The sequence below is a fragment of the Paralichthys olivaceus genome, chromosome 8 (assembly GCF_024713975.1).
Source record: "Paralichthys olivaceus isolate ysfri-2021 chromosome 8, ASM2471397v2, whole genome shotgun sequence".
Classification (NCBI taxonomy): Eukaryota; Metazoa; Chordata; class Actinopteri; order Pleuronectiformes; family Paralichthyidae; genus Paralichthys; species Paralichthys olivaceus.
In genome coordinates this window covers 10,988,822-11,010,650 of record NC_091100.1, presented here as the reverse complement: position 1 = coordinate 11,010,650, position 21,829 = coordinate 10,988,822, and the positions used below count along the sequence as shown (strand labels likewise).

Here is a 21,829-nt window from a genome sequence, read left to right as displayed (position 1 = left end):
ACACCACCAGTGAACATGACCTCACCATCAATAAACATGACCTCACCACCAGTCACCATGACAACCCCACCAGTCAACATGACCTCACCACCAGTCACCATGACAACTCCACCTGTTAACATGACCTCAGCACCAGTCAACGTCACCTCACCACCTTCAGTCAACATGACCTCACCACCAGTCACCATGAAAACACCACCAGTCACCATGACAACTCCACCTGTTAACATGACCTCAGCAGCAGTCAACGTCACCTCACTACCTTCAGTCAACATGACCTCATCACCAGTCACCATGAAAACACCACCAGTCAACATGACCTCACCACCAGTCACCATGAAAACACCACCAGTCAAGATGACCTCACCACCAGTCACCATGAAAACACCACCAGTCACAATGACCTCACCACCAGTCACCATGAAAACACCACAAGTCAATGTGACTTCACCACCAGTCACCATGACCTCACCACCAGTCACCATGACCTCACCACCAGTCACCATGAAAACACCACAAGTCAATGTGACTTCACCACAAGTCACCATGAAAACACCACCAGGCAAATTGATCTCACTAGCACCAGTCACCATTACCTCTCCACCAGTCACCATGACCAAACCACAAGTCAATAAGACCTCACCACAAGTCAACATGACCAAACCACCAGTCAATGTGACTTCATCACCAGTCAACATGACCACACCACAAATCAATAAGACCTCACCACCAGACACAATGACAACACCACAAGTCAATAAGACCTCATCACCAGTCACAATGTCAAAACCACCAGTCAATGTGACTTCACCACCAGTCACCATGACAACACTACAAGTCAATGTGACTTCAGCACCTGTCAACCTGACCTCTCCACCACCAGTCAACATGACCTCACTACCAGCATTCATCATGACCTCTCCACAACCAGAAAACATGACCACACCACAAGTCAATAAGACCTCACCACCAGTCACAATGACAACACCACTGCTCAATGTGACTTCACCATCAGTCACAATGACAACCACACCTGTCAACATGACCACACCACCAGTCACAATGACCTCACCACCAGGCAAATTGACCTCATTACGACCAGTCACAATGACCTCACCACCAGTCAATGTGACCACACCACAAGTCAATGTGACCACACCACAAGTCAATAAGACCTCACCACCAGTCACAATGACCTCACCACCAGTGAACATGACCTCGCCATCAATAAACATGACCTCACCACCAGTCACCATGACAACCCCACCAGTCAACATGACCTCACCACCAGTCACCATGAAAACACCACCAGTCACAATGACCCCACCACCAGTGAACATGACCTCGCCATCAATAAACATGACCTCACCACCAGTCACCATGACAACCCCACCAGTCAACATGACCTCACCACCAGTCACCATGAAAACACCACCAGTCACAATGACCTCACCACCAGTCACCATGAAAACACCACAAGTCAATGTGACTTCACCACCAGTCACCATGACCTCACCACCAGTCACCATTAAAACACCACAAGTCAATGTGACTTCACCACCAGTCACCATGACCTCACCACCAGGCAAATTGATCTCACTAGCACCAGTCACCATTACCTCTCCACCAGTCACCATGACCAAACCACAAGTCAATAAGACCTCACCACAAGTCAACATGACCAAACCACAAGTCAATGTGACTTCACCACCTGTCACAATGACAACCTCACCTTTCAACATGACCTCATCACCAGCCACCATGATGTCACCATCAGTCAACATGACAACACCACAAGTCAATAAGACCTCACCACTAGTCACAATGACAACACCACTGCTCAATGTGACTTCACCACCTGTCACAATGACAACCACACCTGTCAACATGACCACACCACCAGTCAATGTGACTTCATCACCAGTCAACATGACCACACCACAAATCAATAAGACCTCACCACCAGACACAATGACAACACCACAAGTCAATAAGACCTCATCACCAGTCACAATGACAAAACCACCAGTCAATGTGACTTCACCACCAGTCACCATGACAACACTACAAGTCAATGTGACTTCAGCACCTGTCAACATGACCTCACCACCACTAGTCACCATGACCTCACCACCTGTCACAATGACTACAACACCAGTCAAGGTGACTTCACCACCAGACACCATGACCTCACCACCAGTCAACATGACCACAGCACAAGTCAATAAGACCTCACCACCAGTCAACATGATCTCAGCACCAGTCAACATGACAACACCACCAGTGAACATGACCTCGCCATCAATAAACATGACCTCACCACCAGTCACCATGACAACCCCACCAGTCAACATGACCTCACCACCAGTCACCATGAAAACACCACCAGTCAACATATCATCACCATCACTCATCATGAAATCACAACCAGTCACAATGACCTCACCACCACGCAAATTGACCTCACTAGCACCAGTCACCATGACAACCCCACCTGTTAACATGACCTCACCACCAGTCACCATGAAAACACCACCAGTCAACATAACCTCATCACCAGTCACAATGACAAAACCACCAGTCAACATGACCTCACCACCACCAGTCAACATGACCTCACCACCACCAGTCAACATGACCTCACCACCACCAGTCAACATGACTTCACCACCAGTAAACATGACCTCACCACCACCAGTCAACATGACCAAACCACAAGTCAATGTGACTTCACCACCTGTCACAATGACAACCTCACCTTTCAACATGACCTCACCACCAGTCACCATGACGTCACCATCAGTCAACATGACCACACCACCAGTCGATGTGACTTCACCACAAGTCAACATGACCAAACCACAAGTCAATGTGACTTCACCACCTGTCACAATGACAACCTCACCTTTCAACATGACCTCATCACCAGCCACCATGACGTCACCATCAGTCAACATGACAACACCACAAGTCAATAAGACCTCACCACTAGTCACAATGACAACACCACTGCTCAATGTGACTTCACCATCAGTCACAATGACAACCACACCTGTCAACATGACCTCACCACCACTCAATGTGACTTCACCACTAGTCAACATGACCACACCACAAGTCAATAAGACCTCACCACCAGTCAACATGACCACACCACAAGTCAATAAGACCTCATCACCAGTCACAATGACAACACTACAAGTCAATGTGACTTCAGCACCTGTCAACATGACCTCACCACCAACAGTCACCATGACCTCACCACCTGTCACAATGACTACAACACCAGTCAAGGTGACTTCACCACCAGACACCATGACCTCACCACCAGTCAACATGACCACACCACAAGTCAATAAGACCTCACCACCAGTCAACATGATCTCAGCACCAGTCAACATTACCACACCACCAGTGAACATGACCTCACCATCAATAAACATGACCTCACCACCAGTCACCATGACAACCCCACCAGTCAACATGACCTCACCACCAGTCACCATGACAACTCCACCTGTTAACATGACCTCAGCACCAGTCAACGTCACCTCACCACCTTCAGTCAACATGACCTCACCACCAGTCACCATGAAAACACCACCAGTCACCATGACAACTCCACCTGTTAACATGACCTCAGCAGCAGTCAACGTCACCTCACTACCTTCAGTCAACATGACCTCATCACCAGTCACCATGAAAACACCACCAGTCAACATGACCTCACCACCAGTCACCATGAAAACACCACCAGTCAAGATGACCTCACCACCAGTCACCATGAAAACACCACCAGTCACAATGACCTCACCACCAGTCACCATGAAAACACCACAAGTCAATGTGACTTCACCACCAGTCACCATGACCTCACCACCAGTCACCATGACCTCACCACCAGTCACCATGAAAACACCACAAGTCAATGTGACTTCACCACAAGTCACCATGAAAACACCACCAGGCAAATTGATCTCACTAGCACCAGTCACCATTACCTCTCCACCAGTCACCATGACCAAACCACAAGTCAATAAGACCTCACCACAAGTCAACATGACCAAACCACCAGTCAATGTGACTTCATCACCAGTCAACATGACCACACCACAAATCAATAAGACCTCACCACCAGACACAATGACAACACCACAAGTCAATAAGACCTCATCACCAGTCACAATGTCAAAACCACCAGTCAATGTGACTTCACCACCAGTCACCATGACAACACTACAAGTCAATGTGACTTCAGCACCTGTCAACCTGACCTCTCCACCACCAGTCAACATGACCTCACTACCAGCATTCATCATGACCTCTCCACAACCAGAAAACATGACCACACCACAAGTCAATAAGACCTCACCACCAGTCACAATGACAACACCACTGCTCAATGTGACTTCACCATCAGTCACAATGACAACCACACCTGTCAACATGACCACACCACCAGTCACAATGACCTCACCACCAGGCAAATTGACCTCATTACGACCAGTCACAATGACCTCACCACCAGTCAATGTGACCACACCACAAGTCAATGTGACCACACCACAAGTCAATAAGACCTCACCACCAGTCACAATGACCTCACCACCAGTGAACATGACCTCGCCATCAATAAACATGACCTCACCACCAGTCACCATGACAACCCCACCAGTCAACATGACCTCACCACCAGTCACCATGAAAACACCACCAGTCACAATGACCCCACCACCAGTGAACATGACCTCGCCATCAATAAACATGACCTCACCACCAGTCACCATGACAACCCCACCAGTCAACATGACCTCACCACCAGTCACCATGAAAACACCACCAGTCACAATGACCTCACCACCAGTCACCATGAAAACACCACAAGTCAATGTGACTTCACCACCAGTCACCATGACCTCACCACCAGTCACCATTAAAACACCACAAGTCAATGTGACTTCACCACCAGTCACCATGACCTCACCACCAGGCAAATTGATCTCACTAGCACCAGTCACCATTACCTCTCCACCAGTCACCATGACCAAACCACAAGTCAATAAGACCTCACCACAAGTCAACATGACCAAACCACAAGTCAATGTGACTTCACCACCTGTCACAATGACAACCTCACCTTTCAACATGACCTCATCACCAGCCACCATGATGTCACCATCAGTCAACATGACAACACCACAAGTCAATAAGACCTCACCACTAGTCACAATGACAACACCACTGCTCAATGTGACTTCACCACCTGTCACAATGACAACCACACCTGTCAACATGACCACACCACCAGTCAATGTGACTTCATCACCAGTCAACATGACCACACCACAAATCAATAAGACCTCACCACCAGACACAATGACAACACCACAAGTCAATAAGACCTCATCACCAGTCACAATGACAAAACCACCAGTCAATGTGACTTCACCACCAGTCACCATGACAACACTACAAGTCAATGTGACTTCAGCACCTGTCAACATGACCTCACCACCACTAGTCACCATGACCTCACCACCTGTCACAATGTCTACAACACCAGTCAAGGTGACTTCACCACCAGACACCATGACCTCACCACCAGTCAACATGACCACAGCACAAGTCAATAAGACCTCACCACCAGTCAACATGATCTCAGCACCAGTCAACATGACAACACCACCAGTGAACATGACCTCGCCATCAATAAACATGACCTCACCACCAGTCACCATGACAACCCCACCAGTCAACATGACCTCACCACCAGTCACCATGAAAACACCACCAGTCAACATATCATCACCATCACTCATCATGAAATCACAACCAGTCACAATGACCTCACCACCACGCAAATTGACCTCACTAGCACCAATCACCATGACAACCCCACTTGTTAACATGACCTCACCACCAGTCACCATGAAAACACCACCAGTCAACATAACCTCATCACCAGTCACAATGACAAAACCACCAGTCAACATGACCTCACCACCACCAGTCAACATGACCTCACCACCACCAGTCAACATGACCTCACCACCACCAGTCAACATGACTTCACCACCAGTAAACATGACCTCACCACCACCAGTCAACATGACCAAACCACAAGTCAATGTGACTTCACCACAAGTCAACATGACCAAACCACAAGTCAATGTGACTTCACCACCTGTCACAATGACAACCTCACCTTTCAACATGACCTCATCACCAGCCACCATGACGTCACCATCAGTCAACATGACAACACCACAAGTCAATAAGACCTCACCACTAGTCACAATGACAACACCACTGCTCAATGTGACTTCACCATCAGTCACAATGACAACCACACCTGTCAACATGACCTCACCACCACTCAATGTGACTTCACCACTAGTCAACATGACCACACCACAAGTCAATAAGACCTCATCACCAGTCACAATGACAACACTACAAGTCAATGTGACTTCAGCACCTGTCAACATGACCTCACCACCAACAGTCACCATGACCTCACCACCTGTCACAATGACTACAACACCAGTCAAGGTGACTTCACCACCAGACACCATGACCTCACCACCAGTCAACATGATCTCAGCACCAGTCAACATGACAACACCACCAGTGAACATGACCTCGCCATCAATAAACATGACCTCACCACCAGTCACCATGACAACCCCACCAGTCAACATGACCTCACCACCAGTCACCATGAAAACACCACCAGTCAACATATCATCACCATCACTCATCATGAAATCACAACCAGTCACAATGACCTCACCACCACGCAAATTGACCTCACTAGCACCAGTCACCATGACAACCCCACCTGTTAACATGACCTCACCACCAGTCACCATGAAAACACCACCAGTCAACATAACCTCATCACCAGTCACAATGACAAAACCACCAGTCAACATGACCTCACCACCACCAGTCAACATGACCTCACCACCACCAGTCAACATGACCTCACCACCACCAGTCAACATGACTTCACCACCAGTAAACATGACCTCACCACCACCAGTCAACATGACCAAACCACAAGTCAATGTGACTTCACCACCTGTCACAATGACAACCTCACGTTTCAACATGACCTCACCACCAGTCACCATGACGTCACCATCAGTCAACATGACCACACCACCAGTCGATGTGACTTCACCACAAGTCAACATGACCAAACCACAAGTCAATGTGACTTCACCACCTGTCACAATGACAACCTCACCTTTCAACATGACCTCATCACCAGCCACCATGACGTCACCATCAGTCAACATGACAACACCACAAGTCAATAAGACCTCACCACTAGTCACAATGACAACACCACTGCTCAATGTGACTTCACCATCAGTCACAATGACAACCACACCTGTCAACATGACCTCACCACCACTCAATGTGACTTCACCACTAGTCAACATGACCACACCACAAGTCAATAAGACCTCACCACCAGTCAACATGACCACACCACAAGTCAATAAGACCTCATCACCAGTCACAATGACAACACTACAAGTCAATGTGACTTCAGCACCTGTCAACATGACCTCACCACCAACAGTCACCATGACCTCACCACCTGTCACAATGACTACAACACCAGTCAAGGTGACTTCACCACCAGACACCATGACCTCACCACCAGTCAACATGACCACACCACAAGTCAATAAGACCTCACCACCAGTCAACATGATCTCAGCACCAGTCAACATTACCACACCACCAGTGAACATGACCTCACCATCAATAAACATGACCTCACCACCAGTCACCATGACAACCCCACCAGTCAACATGACCTCACCACCAGTCACCATGACAACTCCACCTGTTAACATGACCTCAGCACCAGTCAACGTCACCTCACCACCTTCAGTCAACATGACCTCACCACCAGTCACCATGAAAACACCACCAGTCACCATGACAACTCCACCTGTTAACATGACCTCAGCACCAGTCAACGTCACCTCACTACCTTCAGTCAACATGACCTCATCACCAGTCACCATGAAATCACCACCAGTCAACATGACCTCACCACCAGTCACCATGAAAACACCACCAGTCAAGATGACCTCACCACCAGTCACCATGAAAACACCACCAGTCACAATGACCTCACCACCAGTCACCATGAAAACACCACAAGTCAATGTGACTTCACCACCAGTCACCATGACCTCACCACCAGTCACCATGACCTCACCACCAGTCACCATGAAAACACCACAAGTCAATGTGACTTCACCACAAGTCACCATGAAAACACCACCAGGCAAATTGATCTCACTAGCACCAGTCACCATTACCTCTCCACCAGTCACCATGACCAAACCACAAGTCAATAAGACCTCACCACAAGTCAACATGACCAAACCACCAGTCAATGTGACTTCATCACCAGTCAACATGACCACACCACAAATCAATAAGACCTCACCACCAGACACAATGACAACACCACAAGTCAATAAGACCTCATCACCAGTCACAATGTCAAAACCACCAGTCAATGTGACTTCACCACCAGTCACCATGACAACACTACAAGTCAATGTGACTTCAGCACCTGTCAACCTGACCTCTCCACCACCAGTCAACATGACCTCACTACCAGCATTCATCATGACCTCTCCACAACCAGAAAACATGACCACACCACAAGTCAATAAGACCTCACCACCAGTCACAATGACAACACCACTGCTCAATGTGACTTCACCATCAGTCACAATGACAACCACACCTGTCAACATGACCACACCACCAGTCACAATGACCTCACCACCAGGCAAATTGACCTCATTACGACCAGTCACAATGACCTCACCACCAGTCAATGTGACCACACCACAAGTCAATGTGACCACACCACAAGTCAATAAGACCTCACCACCAGTCACAATGACCTCACCACCAGTGAACATGACCTCGCCATCAATAAACATGACCTCACCACCAGTCACCATGACAACCCCACCAGTCAACATGACCTCACCACCAGTCACCATGAAAACACCACCAGTCACAATGACCCCACCACCAGTGAACATGACCTCGCCATCAATAAACATGACCTCACCACCAGTCACCATGACAACCCCACCAGTCAACATGACCTCACCACCAGTCACCATGAAAACACCACCAGTCACAATGACCTCACCACCAGTCACCATGAAAACACCACAAGTCAATGTGACTTCACCACCAGTCACCATGACCTCACCACCAGTCACCATTAAAACACCACAAGTCAATGTGACTTCACCACCAGTCACCATGACCTCACCACCAGGCAAATTGATCTCACTAGCACCAGTCACCATTACCTCTCCACCAGTCACCATGACCAAACCACAAGTCAATAAGACCTCACCACAAGTCAACATGACCAAACCACAAGTCAATGTGACTTCACCACCTGTCACAATGACAACCTCACCTTTCAACATGACCTCATCACCAGCCACCATGATGTCACCATCAGTCAACATGACAACACCACAAGTCAATAAGACCTCACCACTAGTCACAATGACAACACCACTGCTCAATGTGACTTCACCACCTGTCACAATGACAACCACACCTGTCAACATGACCACACCACCAGTCAATGTGACTTCATCACCAGTCAACATGACCACACCACAAATCAATAAGACCTCACCACCAGACACAATGACAACACCACAAGTCAATAAGACCTCATCACCAGTCACAATGACAAAACCACCAGTCAATGTGACTTCACCACCAGTCACCATGACAACACTACAAGTCAATGTGACTTCAGCACCTGTCAACATGACCTCACCACCACTAGTCACCATGACCTCACCACCTGTCACAATGACTACAACACCAGTCAAGGTGACTTCACCACCAGACACCATGACCTCACCACCAGTCAACATGACCACAGCACAAGTCAATAAGACCTCACCACCAGTCAACATGATCTCAGCACCAGTCAACATGACAACACCACCAGTGAACATGACCTCGCCATCAATAAACATGACCTCACCACCAGTCACCATGACAACCCCACCAGTCAACATGACCTCACCACCAGTCACCATGAAAACACCACCAGTCAACATATCATCACCATCACTCATCATGAAATCACAACCAGTCACAATGACCTCACCACCACGCAAATTGACCTCACTAGCACCAGTCACCATGACAACCCCACCTGTTAACATGACCTCACCACCAGTCACCATGAAAACACCACCAGTCAACATAACCTCATCACCAGTCACAATGACAAAACCACCAGTCAACATGACCTCACCACCACCAGTCAACATGACCTCACCACCACCAGTCAACATGACCTCACCACCACCAGTCAACATGACTTCACCACCAGTAAACATGACCTCACCACCACCAGTCAACATGACCAAACCACAAGTCAATGTGACTTCACCACCTGTCACAATGACAACCTCACCTTTCAACATGACCTCACCACCAGTCACCATGACGTCACCATCAGTCAACATGACCACACCACCAGTCGATGTGACTTCACCACAAGTCAACATGACCAAACCACAAGTCAATGTGACTTCACCACCTGTCACAATGACAACCTCACCTTTCAACATGACCTCATCACCAGCCACCATGACGTCACCATCAGTCAACATGACAACACCACAAGTCAATAAGACCTCACCACTAGTCACAATGACAACACCACTGCTCAATGTGACTTCACCATCAGTCACAATGACAACCACACCTGTCAACATGACCTCACCACCACTCAATGTGACTTCACCACTAGTCAACATGACCACACCACAAGTCAATAAGACCTCACCACCAGTCAACATGACCACACCACAAGTCAATAAGACCTCATCACCAGTCACAATGACAACACTACAAGTCAATGTGACTTCAGCACCTGTCAACATGACCTCACCACCAACAGTCACCATGACCTCACCACCTGTCACAATGACTACAACACCAGTCAAGGTGACTTCACCACCAGACACCATGACCTCACCACCAGTCAACATGACCACACCACAAGTCAATAAGACCTCACCACCAGTCAACATGATCTCAGCACCAGTCAACATTACCACACCACCAGTGAACATGACCTCACCATCAATAAACATGACCTCACCACCAGTCACCATGACAACCCCACCAGTCAACATGACCTCACCACCAGTCACCATGACAACTCCACCTGTTAACATGACCTCAGCACCAGTCAACGTCACCTCACCACCTTCAGTCAACATGACCTCACCACCAGTCACCATGAAAACACCACCAGTCACCATGACAACTCCACCTGTTAACATGACCTCAGCAGCAGTCAACGTCACCTCACTACCTTCAGTCAACATGACCTCATCACCAGTCACCATGAAAACACCACCAGTCAACATGACCTCACCACCAGTCACCATGAAAACACCACCAGTCAAGATGACCTCACCACCAGTCACCATGAAAACACCACCAGTCACAATGACCTCACCACCAGTCACCATGAAAACACCACAAGTCAATGTGACTTCACCACCAGTCACCATGACCTCACCACCAGTCACCATGACCTCACCACCAGTCACCATGAAAACACCACAAGTCAATGTGACTTCACCACAAGTCACCATGAAAACACCACCAGGCAAATTGATCTCACTAGCACCAGTCACCATTACCTCTCCACCAGTCACCATGACCAAACCACAAGTCAATAAGACCTCACCACAAGTCAACATGACCAAACCACCAGTCAATGTGACTTCATCACCAGTCAACATGACCACACCACAAATCAATAAGACCTCACCACCAGACACAATGACAACACCACAAGTCAATAAGACCTCATCACCAGTCACAATGTCAAAACCACCAGTCAATGTGACTTCACCACCAGTCACCATGACAACACTACAAGTCAATGTGACTTCAGCACCTGTCAACCTGACCTCTCCACCACCAGTCAACATGACCTCACTACCAGCATTCATCATGACCTCTCCACAACCAGAAAACATGACCACACCACAAGTCAATAAGACCTCACCACCAGTCACAATGACAACACCACTGCTCAATGTGACTTCACCATCAGTCACAATGACAACCACACCTGTCAACATGACCACACCACCAGTCACAATGACCTCACCACCAGGCAAATTGACCTCATTACGACCAGTCACAATGACCTCACCACCAGTCAATGTGACCACACCACAAGTCAATGTGACCACACCACAAGTCAATAAGACCTCACCACCAGTCACAATGACCTCACCACCAGTGAACATGACCTCGCCATCAATAAACATGACCTCACCACCAGTCACCATGACAACCCCACCAGTCAACATGACCTCACCACCAGTCACCATGAAAACACCACCAGTCACAATGACCCCACCACCAGTGAACATGACCTCGCCATCAATAAACATGACCTCACCACCAGTCACCATGACAACCCCACCAGTCAACATGACCTCACCACCAGTCACCATGAAAACACCACCAGTCACAATGACCTCACCACCAGTCACCATGAAAACACCACAAGTCAATGTGACTTCACCACCAGTCACCATGACCTCACCACCAGTCACCATTAAAACACCACAAGTCAATGTGACTTCACCACCAGTCACCATGACCTCACCACCAGGCAAATTGATCTCACTAGCACCAGTCACCATTACCTCTCCACCAGTCACCATGACCAAACCACAAGTCAATAAGACCTCACCACAAGTCAACATGACCAAACCACAAGTCAATGTGACTTCACCACCTGTCACAATGACAACCTCACCTTTCAACATGACCTCATCACCAGCCACCATGATGTCACCATCAGTCAACATGACAACACCACAAGTCAATAAGACCTCACCACTAGTCACAATGACAACACCACTGCTCAATGTGACTTCACCACCTGTCACAATGACAACCACACCTGTCAACATGACCACACCACCAGTCAATGTGACTTCATCACCAGTCAACATGACCACACCACAAATCAATAAGACCTCACCACCAGACACAATGACAACACCACAAGTCAATAAGACCTCATCACCAGTCACAATGACAAAACCACCAGTCAATGTGACTTCACCACCAGTCACCATGACAACACTACAAGTCAATGTGACTTCAGCACCTGTCAACATGACCTCACCACCACTAGTCACCATGACCTCACCACCTGTCACAATGTCTACAACACCAGTCAAGGTGACTTCACCACCAGACACCATGACCTCACCACCAGTCAACATGACCACAGCACAAGTCAATAAGACCTCACCACCAGTCAACATGATCTCAGCACCAGTCAACATGACAACACCACCAGTGAACATGACCTCGCCATCAATAAACATGACCTCACCACCAGTCACCATGACAACCCCACCAGTCAACATGACCTCACCACCAGTCACCATGAAAACACCACCAGTCAACATATCATCACCATCACTCATCATGAAATCACAACCAGTCACAATGACCTCACCACCACGCAAATTGACCTCACTAGCACCAATCACCATGACAACCCCACTTGTTAACATGACCTCACCACCAGTCACCATGAAAACACCACCAGTCAACATAACCTCATCACCAGTCACAATGACAAAACCACCAGTCAACATGACCTCACCACCACCAGTCAACATGACCTCACCACCACCAGTCAACATGACCTCACCACCACCAGTCAACATGACTTCACCACCAGTAAACATGACCTCACCACCACCAGTCAACATGACCAAACCACAAGTCAATGTGACTTCACCACAAGTCAACATGACCAAACCACAAGTCAATGTGACTTCACCACCTGTCACAATGACAACCTCACCTTTCAACATGACCTCATCACCAGCCACCATGACGTCACCATCAGTCAACATGACAACACCACAAGTCAATAAGACCTCACCACTAGTCACAATGACAACACCACTGCTCAATGTGACTTCACCATCAGTCACAATGACAACCACACCTGTCAACATGACCTCACCACCACTCAATGTGACTTCACCACTAGTCAACATGACCACACCACAAGTCAATAAGACCTCATCACCAGTCACAATGACAACACTACAAGTCAATGTGACTTCAGCACCTGTCAACATGACCTCACCACCAACAGTCACCATGACCTCACCACCTGTCACAATGACTACAACACCAGTCAAGGTGACTTCACCACCAGACACCATGACCTCACCACCAGTCAACATGATCTCAGCACCAGTCAACATGACAACACCACCAGTGAACATGACCTCGCCATCAATAAACATGACCTCACCACCAGTCACCATGACAACCCCACCAGTCAACATGACCTCACCACCAGTCACCATGAAAACACCACCAGTCAACATATCATCACCATCACTCATCATGAAATCACAACCAGTCACAATGACCTCACCACCACGCAAATTGACCTCACTAGCACCAGTCACCATGACAACCCCACCTGTTAACATGACCTCACCACCAGTCACCATGAAAACACCACCAGTCAACATAACCTCATCACCAGTCACAATGACAAAACCACCAGTCAACATGACCTCACCACCACCAGTCAACATGACCTCACCACCACCAGTCAACATGACCTCACCACCACCAGTCAACATGACTTCACCACCAGTAAACATGACCTCACCACCACCAGTCAACATGACCAAACCACAAGTCAATGTGACTTCACCACCTGTCACAATGACAACCTCACGTTTCAACATGACCTCACCACCAGTCACCATGACGTCACCATCAGTCAACATGACCACACCACCAGTCGATGTGACTTCACCACAAGTCAACATGACCAAACCACAAGTCAATGTGACTTCACCACCTGTCACAATGACAACCTCACCTTTCAACATGACCTCATCACCAGCCACCATGACGTCACCATCAGTCAACATGACAACACCACAAGTCAATAAGACCTCACCACTAGTCACAATGACAACACCACTGCTCAATGTGACTTCACCATCAGTCACAATGACAACCACACCTGTCAACATGACCTCACCACCACTCAATGTGACTTCACCACTAGTCAACATGACCACACCACAAGTCAATAAGACCTCACCACCAGTCAACATGACCACACCACAAGTCAATAAGACCTCATCACCAGTCACAATGACAACACTACAAGTCAATGTGACTTCAGCACCTGTCAACATGACCTCACCACCAACAGTCACCATGACCTCACCACCTGTCACAATGACTACAACACCAGTCAAGGTGACTTCACCACCAGACACCATGACCTCACCACCAGTCAACATGACCACACCACAAGTCAATAAGACCTCACCACCAGTCAACATGATCTCAGCACCAGTCAACATTACCACACCACCAGTGAACATGACCTCACCATCAATAAACATGACCTCACCACCAGTCACCATGACAACCCCACCAGTCAACATGACCTCACCACCAGTCACCATGACAACTCCACCTGTTAACATGACCTCAGCACCAGTCAACGTCACCTCACCACCTTCAGTCAACATGACCTCACCACCAGTCACCATGAAAACACCACCAGTCACCATGACAACTCCACCTGTTAACATGACCTCAGCACCAGTCAACGTCACCTCACTACCTTCAGTCAACATGACCTCATCACCAGTCACCATGAAATCACCACCAGTCAACATGACCTCACCACCAGTCACCATGAAAACACCACCAGTCAAGATGACCTCACCACCAGTCCCCATGAAAACACCACCAGTCACAATGACCTCACCACCAGTCACCATGAAAACACCACAAGTCAATGTGACTTCACCACCAGTCACCATGACCTCACCACCAGTCACCATGACCTCACCACCAGTCACCATGAAAACACCACAAGTCAATGTGACTTCACCACAAGTCACCATGAAAACACCACCAGGCAAATTGATCTCACTAGCACCAGTCACCATTACCTCTCCACCAGTCACCATGACCAAACCACAAGTCAATAAGACCTCACCACAAGTCAACATGACCAAACCACCAGTCAATGTGACTTCATCACCAGTCAACATGACCACACCACAAATCAATAAGACCTCACCACCAGACACAATGACAACACCACAAGTCAATAAGACCTCATCACCAGTCACAATGTCAAAACCACCAGTCAATGTGACTTCACCACCAGTCACCATGACAACACTACAAGTCAATGTGACTTCAGCACCTGTCAACCTGACCTCTCCACCACCAGTCAACATGACCTCACTACCAGCATTCATCATGACCTCTCCACAACCAGAAAACATGACCACACCACAAGTCAATAAGACCTCACCACCAGTCACAATGACAACACCACTGCTCAATGTGACTTCACCATCAGTCACAATGACAACCACACCTGTCAACATGACCACACCACCAGTCACAATGACCTCACCACCAGGCAAATTGACCTCATTACGACCAGTCACAATGACCTCACCACCAGTCAATGTGACCACACCACAAGTCAATGTGACCACACCACAAGTCAATAAGACCTCACCACCAGTCACAATGACCTCACCACCAGTGAACATGACCTCGCCATCAATAAACATGACCTCACCACCAGTCACCATGACAACCCCACCAGTCAACATGACCTCACCACCAGTCACCATGAAAACACCACCAGTCACAATGACCCCACCACCAGTGAACATGACCTCGCCATCAATAAACATGACCTCACCACCAGTCACCATGACAACCCCACCAGTCAACATGACCTCACCACCAGTCACCATGAAAACACCACCAGTCACAATGACCTCACCACCAGTCACCATGAAAACACCACAAGTCAATGTGACTTCACCACCAGTCACCATGACCTCACCACCAGTCACCATTAAAACACCACAAGTCAATGTGACTTCACCACCAGTCACCATGACCTCACCACCAGGCAAATTGATCTCACTAGCACCAGTCACCATTACCTCTCCACCAGTCACCATGACCAAACCACAAGTCAATAAGACCTCACCACAAGTCAACATGACCAAACCACAAGTCAATGTGACTTCACCACCTGTCACAATGACAACCTCACCTTTCAACATGACCTCATCACCAGCCACCATGATGTCACCATCAGTCAACATGACAACACCACAAGTCAATAAGACCTCACCACTAGTCACAATGACAACACCACTGCTCAATGTGACTTCACCACCTGTCACAATGACAACCACACCTGTCAACATGACCACACCACCAGTCAATGTGACTTCATCACCAGTCAACATGACCACACCACAAATCAATAAGACCTCACCACCAGACACAATGACAACACCACAAGTCAATAAGACCTCATCACCAGTCACAATGACAAAACCACCAGTCAATGTGACTTCACCACCAGTCACCATGACAACACTACAAGTCAATGTGACTTCAGCACCTGTCAACATGACCTCACCACCACTAGTCACCATGACCTCACCACCTGTCACAATGTCTACAACACCAGTCAAGGTGACTTCACCACCAGACACCATGACCTCACCACCAGTCAACATGACCACAGCACAAGTCAATAAGACCTCACCACCAGTCAACATGATCTCAGCACCAGTCAACATGACAACACCACCAGTGAACATGACCTCGCCATCAATAAACATGACCTCACCACCAGTCACCATGACAACCCCACCAGTCAACATGACCTCACCACCAGTCACCATGAAAACACCACCAGTCAACATATCATCACCATCACTCATCATGAAATCACAACCAGTCACAATGACCTCACCACCACGCAAATTGACCTCACTAGCACCAATCACCATGACAACCCCACTTGTTAACATGACCTCACCACCAGTCACCATGAAAACACCACCAGTCAACATAACCTCATCACCAGTCACAATGACAAAACCACCAGTCAACATGACCTCACCACCACCAGTCAACATGACCTCACCACCACCAGTCAACATGACCTCACCACCACCAGTCAACATGACTTCACCACCAGTAAACATGACCTCACCACCACCAGTCAACATGACCAAACCACAAGTCAATGTGACTTCACCACAAGTCAACATGACCAAACCACAAGTCAATGTGACTTCACCACCTGTCACAATGACAACCTCACCTTTCAACATGACCTCATCACCAGCCACCATGACGTCACCATCAGTCAACATGACAACACCACAAGTCAATAAGACCTCACCACTAGTCACAATGACAACACCACTGCTCAATGTGACTTCACCATCAGTCACAATGACAACCACACCTGTCAACATGACCTCACCACCACTCAATGTGACTTCACCACTAGTCAACATGACCACACCACAAGTCAATAAGACCTCATCACCAGTCACAATGACAACACTACAAGTCAATGTGACTTCAGCACCTGTCAACATGACCTCACCACCAACAGTCACCATGACCTCACCACCTGTCACAATGACTACAACACCAGTCAAGGTGACTTCACCACCAGACACCATGACCTCACCACCAGTCAACATGATCTCAGCACCAGTCAACATGACAACACCACCAGTGAACATGACCTCGCCATCAATAAACATGACCTCACCACCAGTCACCATGACAACCCCACCAGTCAACATGACCTCACCACCAGTCACCATGAAAACACCACCAGTCAACATATCATCACCATCACTCATCATGAAATCACAACCAGTCACAATGACCTCACCACCACGCAAATTGACCTCACTAGCACCAGTCACCATGACAACCCCACCTGTTAACATGACCTCACCACCAGTCACCATGAAAACACCACCAGTCAACATAACCTCATCACCAGTCACAATGACAAAACCACCAGTCAACATGACCTCACCACCACCAGTCAACATGACCTCACCACCACCAGTCAACATGACCTCACCACCACCAGTCAACATGACCTCACCACCACCAGTCAACATGACTTCACCACCAGTAAACATGACCTCACCACCACCAGTCAACATGACCAAACCACAAGTCAATGTGACTTCACCACCTGTCACAATGACAACCTCACGTTTCAACATGACCTCACCACCAGTCACCATGACGTCACCATCAGTCAACATGACCACACCACCAGTCGATGTGACTTCACCACAAGTCAACATGACCAAACCACAAGTCAATGTGACTTCACCACCTGTCACAATGACAACCTCACCTTTCAACATGACCTCATCACCAGCCACCATGACGTCACCATCAGTCAACATGACAACACCACAAGTCAATAAGACCTCACCACTAGTCACAATGACAACACCACTGCTCAATGTGACTTCACCATCAGTCACAATGACAACCACACCTGTCAACATGACCTCACCACCACTCAATGTGACTTCACCACTAGTCAACATGACCACACCACAAGTCAATAAGACCTCACCACCAGTCAACATGACCACACCACAAGTCAACATGACCTCACCACCAACAGTCACCATGACCTCACCACCTGTCACAATGACTACAACACCAGTCAAGGTGACTTCACCACCAGACACCATGACCTCACCACCAGTCAACATGACCACACCACAAGTCAATAAGACCTCACCACCAGTCAACATGATCTCAGCACCAGTCAACATTACCACACCACCAGTGAACATGACCTCACCATCAATAAACATGACCTCACCACCAGTCACCATGACAACCCCACCAGTCAACATGACCTCACCACCAGTCACCATGACAACTCCACCTGTTAACATGACCTCAGCACCAGTCAACGTCACCTCACCACCTTCAGTCAACATGACCTCACCACCAGTCACCATGAAAACACCACCAGTCACCATGACAACTCCACCTGTTAACATGACCTCAGCACCAGTCAACGTCACCTCACTACCTTCAGTCAACATGACCTCATCACCAGTCACCATGAAATCACCACCAGTCAACATGACCTCACCACCAGTCACCATGAAAACACCACCAGTCAAGATGACCTCACCACCAGTCACCATGAAAACACCACCAGTCACAATGACCTCACCACCAGTCACCATGAAAACACCACAAGTCAATGTGACTTCACCACCAGTCACCATGACCTCACCACCAGTCACCATGAAAACACCACAAGTCAATGTGACTTCACCACAAGTCACCATGAAAACACCACCAGGCAAATTGATCTCACTAGCACCAGTCACCATTACCTCTCCACCAGTCACCATGACCAAACCACAAGTCAATAAGACCTCACCACAAGTCAACATGACCAAACCACCAGTCAATGTGACTTCACCACCTATCACAATGACAACCACACCTGTCAACATGACCACACCACCAGTCAATGTGACTTCACCACCAGTCACCATGACAACCTCACCTTTCAACATGACCTCATCACCAGCCACCATGATGTCACCATCAGTCAACATGACAACACCACAAGTCAATAGGACCTCACCACTAGTCACAATGACAACACCACTGCTCAATGTGACTTCACCACCTGTCACAATGACAACCACACCTGTCAACATGACCACACCACCAGTCAATGTGACTTCATCACCAGTCAACATGACCACACCACAAATCAATAAGACCTCACCACCAGACACAATGACAACACCACAAGTCAATAAGACCTCATCACCAGTCACAATGACAAAACCACCAGTCAATGTGACTTCACCACCAGTCACCATGACAACACCACCAGTCAATGTGACTTCATCACCAGTCAACATGACCACACCACAAATCAATAAGACCTCACCACCAGACACAATGACAACCCCACCAGTCAACATGACCTCACCACCAGTCACCATGACAACCCCACCTGTTAACATGACCTCCGCACCAGTCAACGTCACCTCACCACCTTCAGTCAACATGACCTCACCACCAGTCACCATGAAAACACCACCAGTCAACATGACCTCACCACCAGTCAGCATGAAAACACCACCAGTCACAATGACCTCACCACCAGTCACCATGAAAACACCACAAGTCAATGTGACTTCACCACCAGTCACCATGACCTCACCACCAGTCACCATGAAAACATCACAAGTCAATGTGACTTCACCACCAGTCACCATGACCTCACCACCAGTCAACATGACAACACCACCAGAAAACATGACAACACCACCAGAAAACATGACAACACCACAAGTCAATGAGACCTCACCACCAGTCACAATGACAAAACCACCAGTCAATGTCACTTCACCAACAGTCACCATGACAGGCCTGCCAGTCAACATTACCTCACCAGCATTAAACATGACTTCATCACAAGTAAACATGACCACACCAAGAGTCACCATGACAATCACACCCGTCAACATGATCTCAGCACAGGTCAACATCACCTCTCCTCCACCACTCAACATGACCTCCACACCAACAGTCAAAATGACCTCCACACCATTCAGTGTCGTTTTACCACAAATATCCTCCATGTCACCTTTAGGTATTGCAGTCTCCACCGGTCATTACAAAAGCATTTTTCTCAGTAGACAAACCTTTTTTAAATGTCATTTAACATCAGCATCAAGAAATGCATTGTTGAAAAATCTAGTTTACATAATTGGTAATTTGTAAAATTTCACTAACTGATATTTCATATATTTAC

General features: G+C 48.0%; 2 protein-coding genes across 2 annotated transcripts in view; both read left to right on the top strand.

Moving 5' to 3' along the window:
* LOC109637756 (mucin-2-like) overlaps positions 1–21,829 on the top strand; it is a 71,481-nt gene that overhangs the window by 16,524 nt on the left and 33,128 nt on the right. The window lies entirely within an intron of this gene.
* Positions 9,259–12,372, top strand: LOC138411196 (mucin-2-like; the record flags this gene model as incomplete). The annotated part of the gene is made up of 1 exon (XM_069530550.1): positions 9,259–12,372. A coding segment is annotated over exon 1 (3,114 nt), but the record flags the coding sequence as incomplete, so codon positions are not given.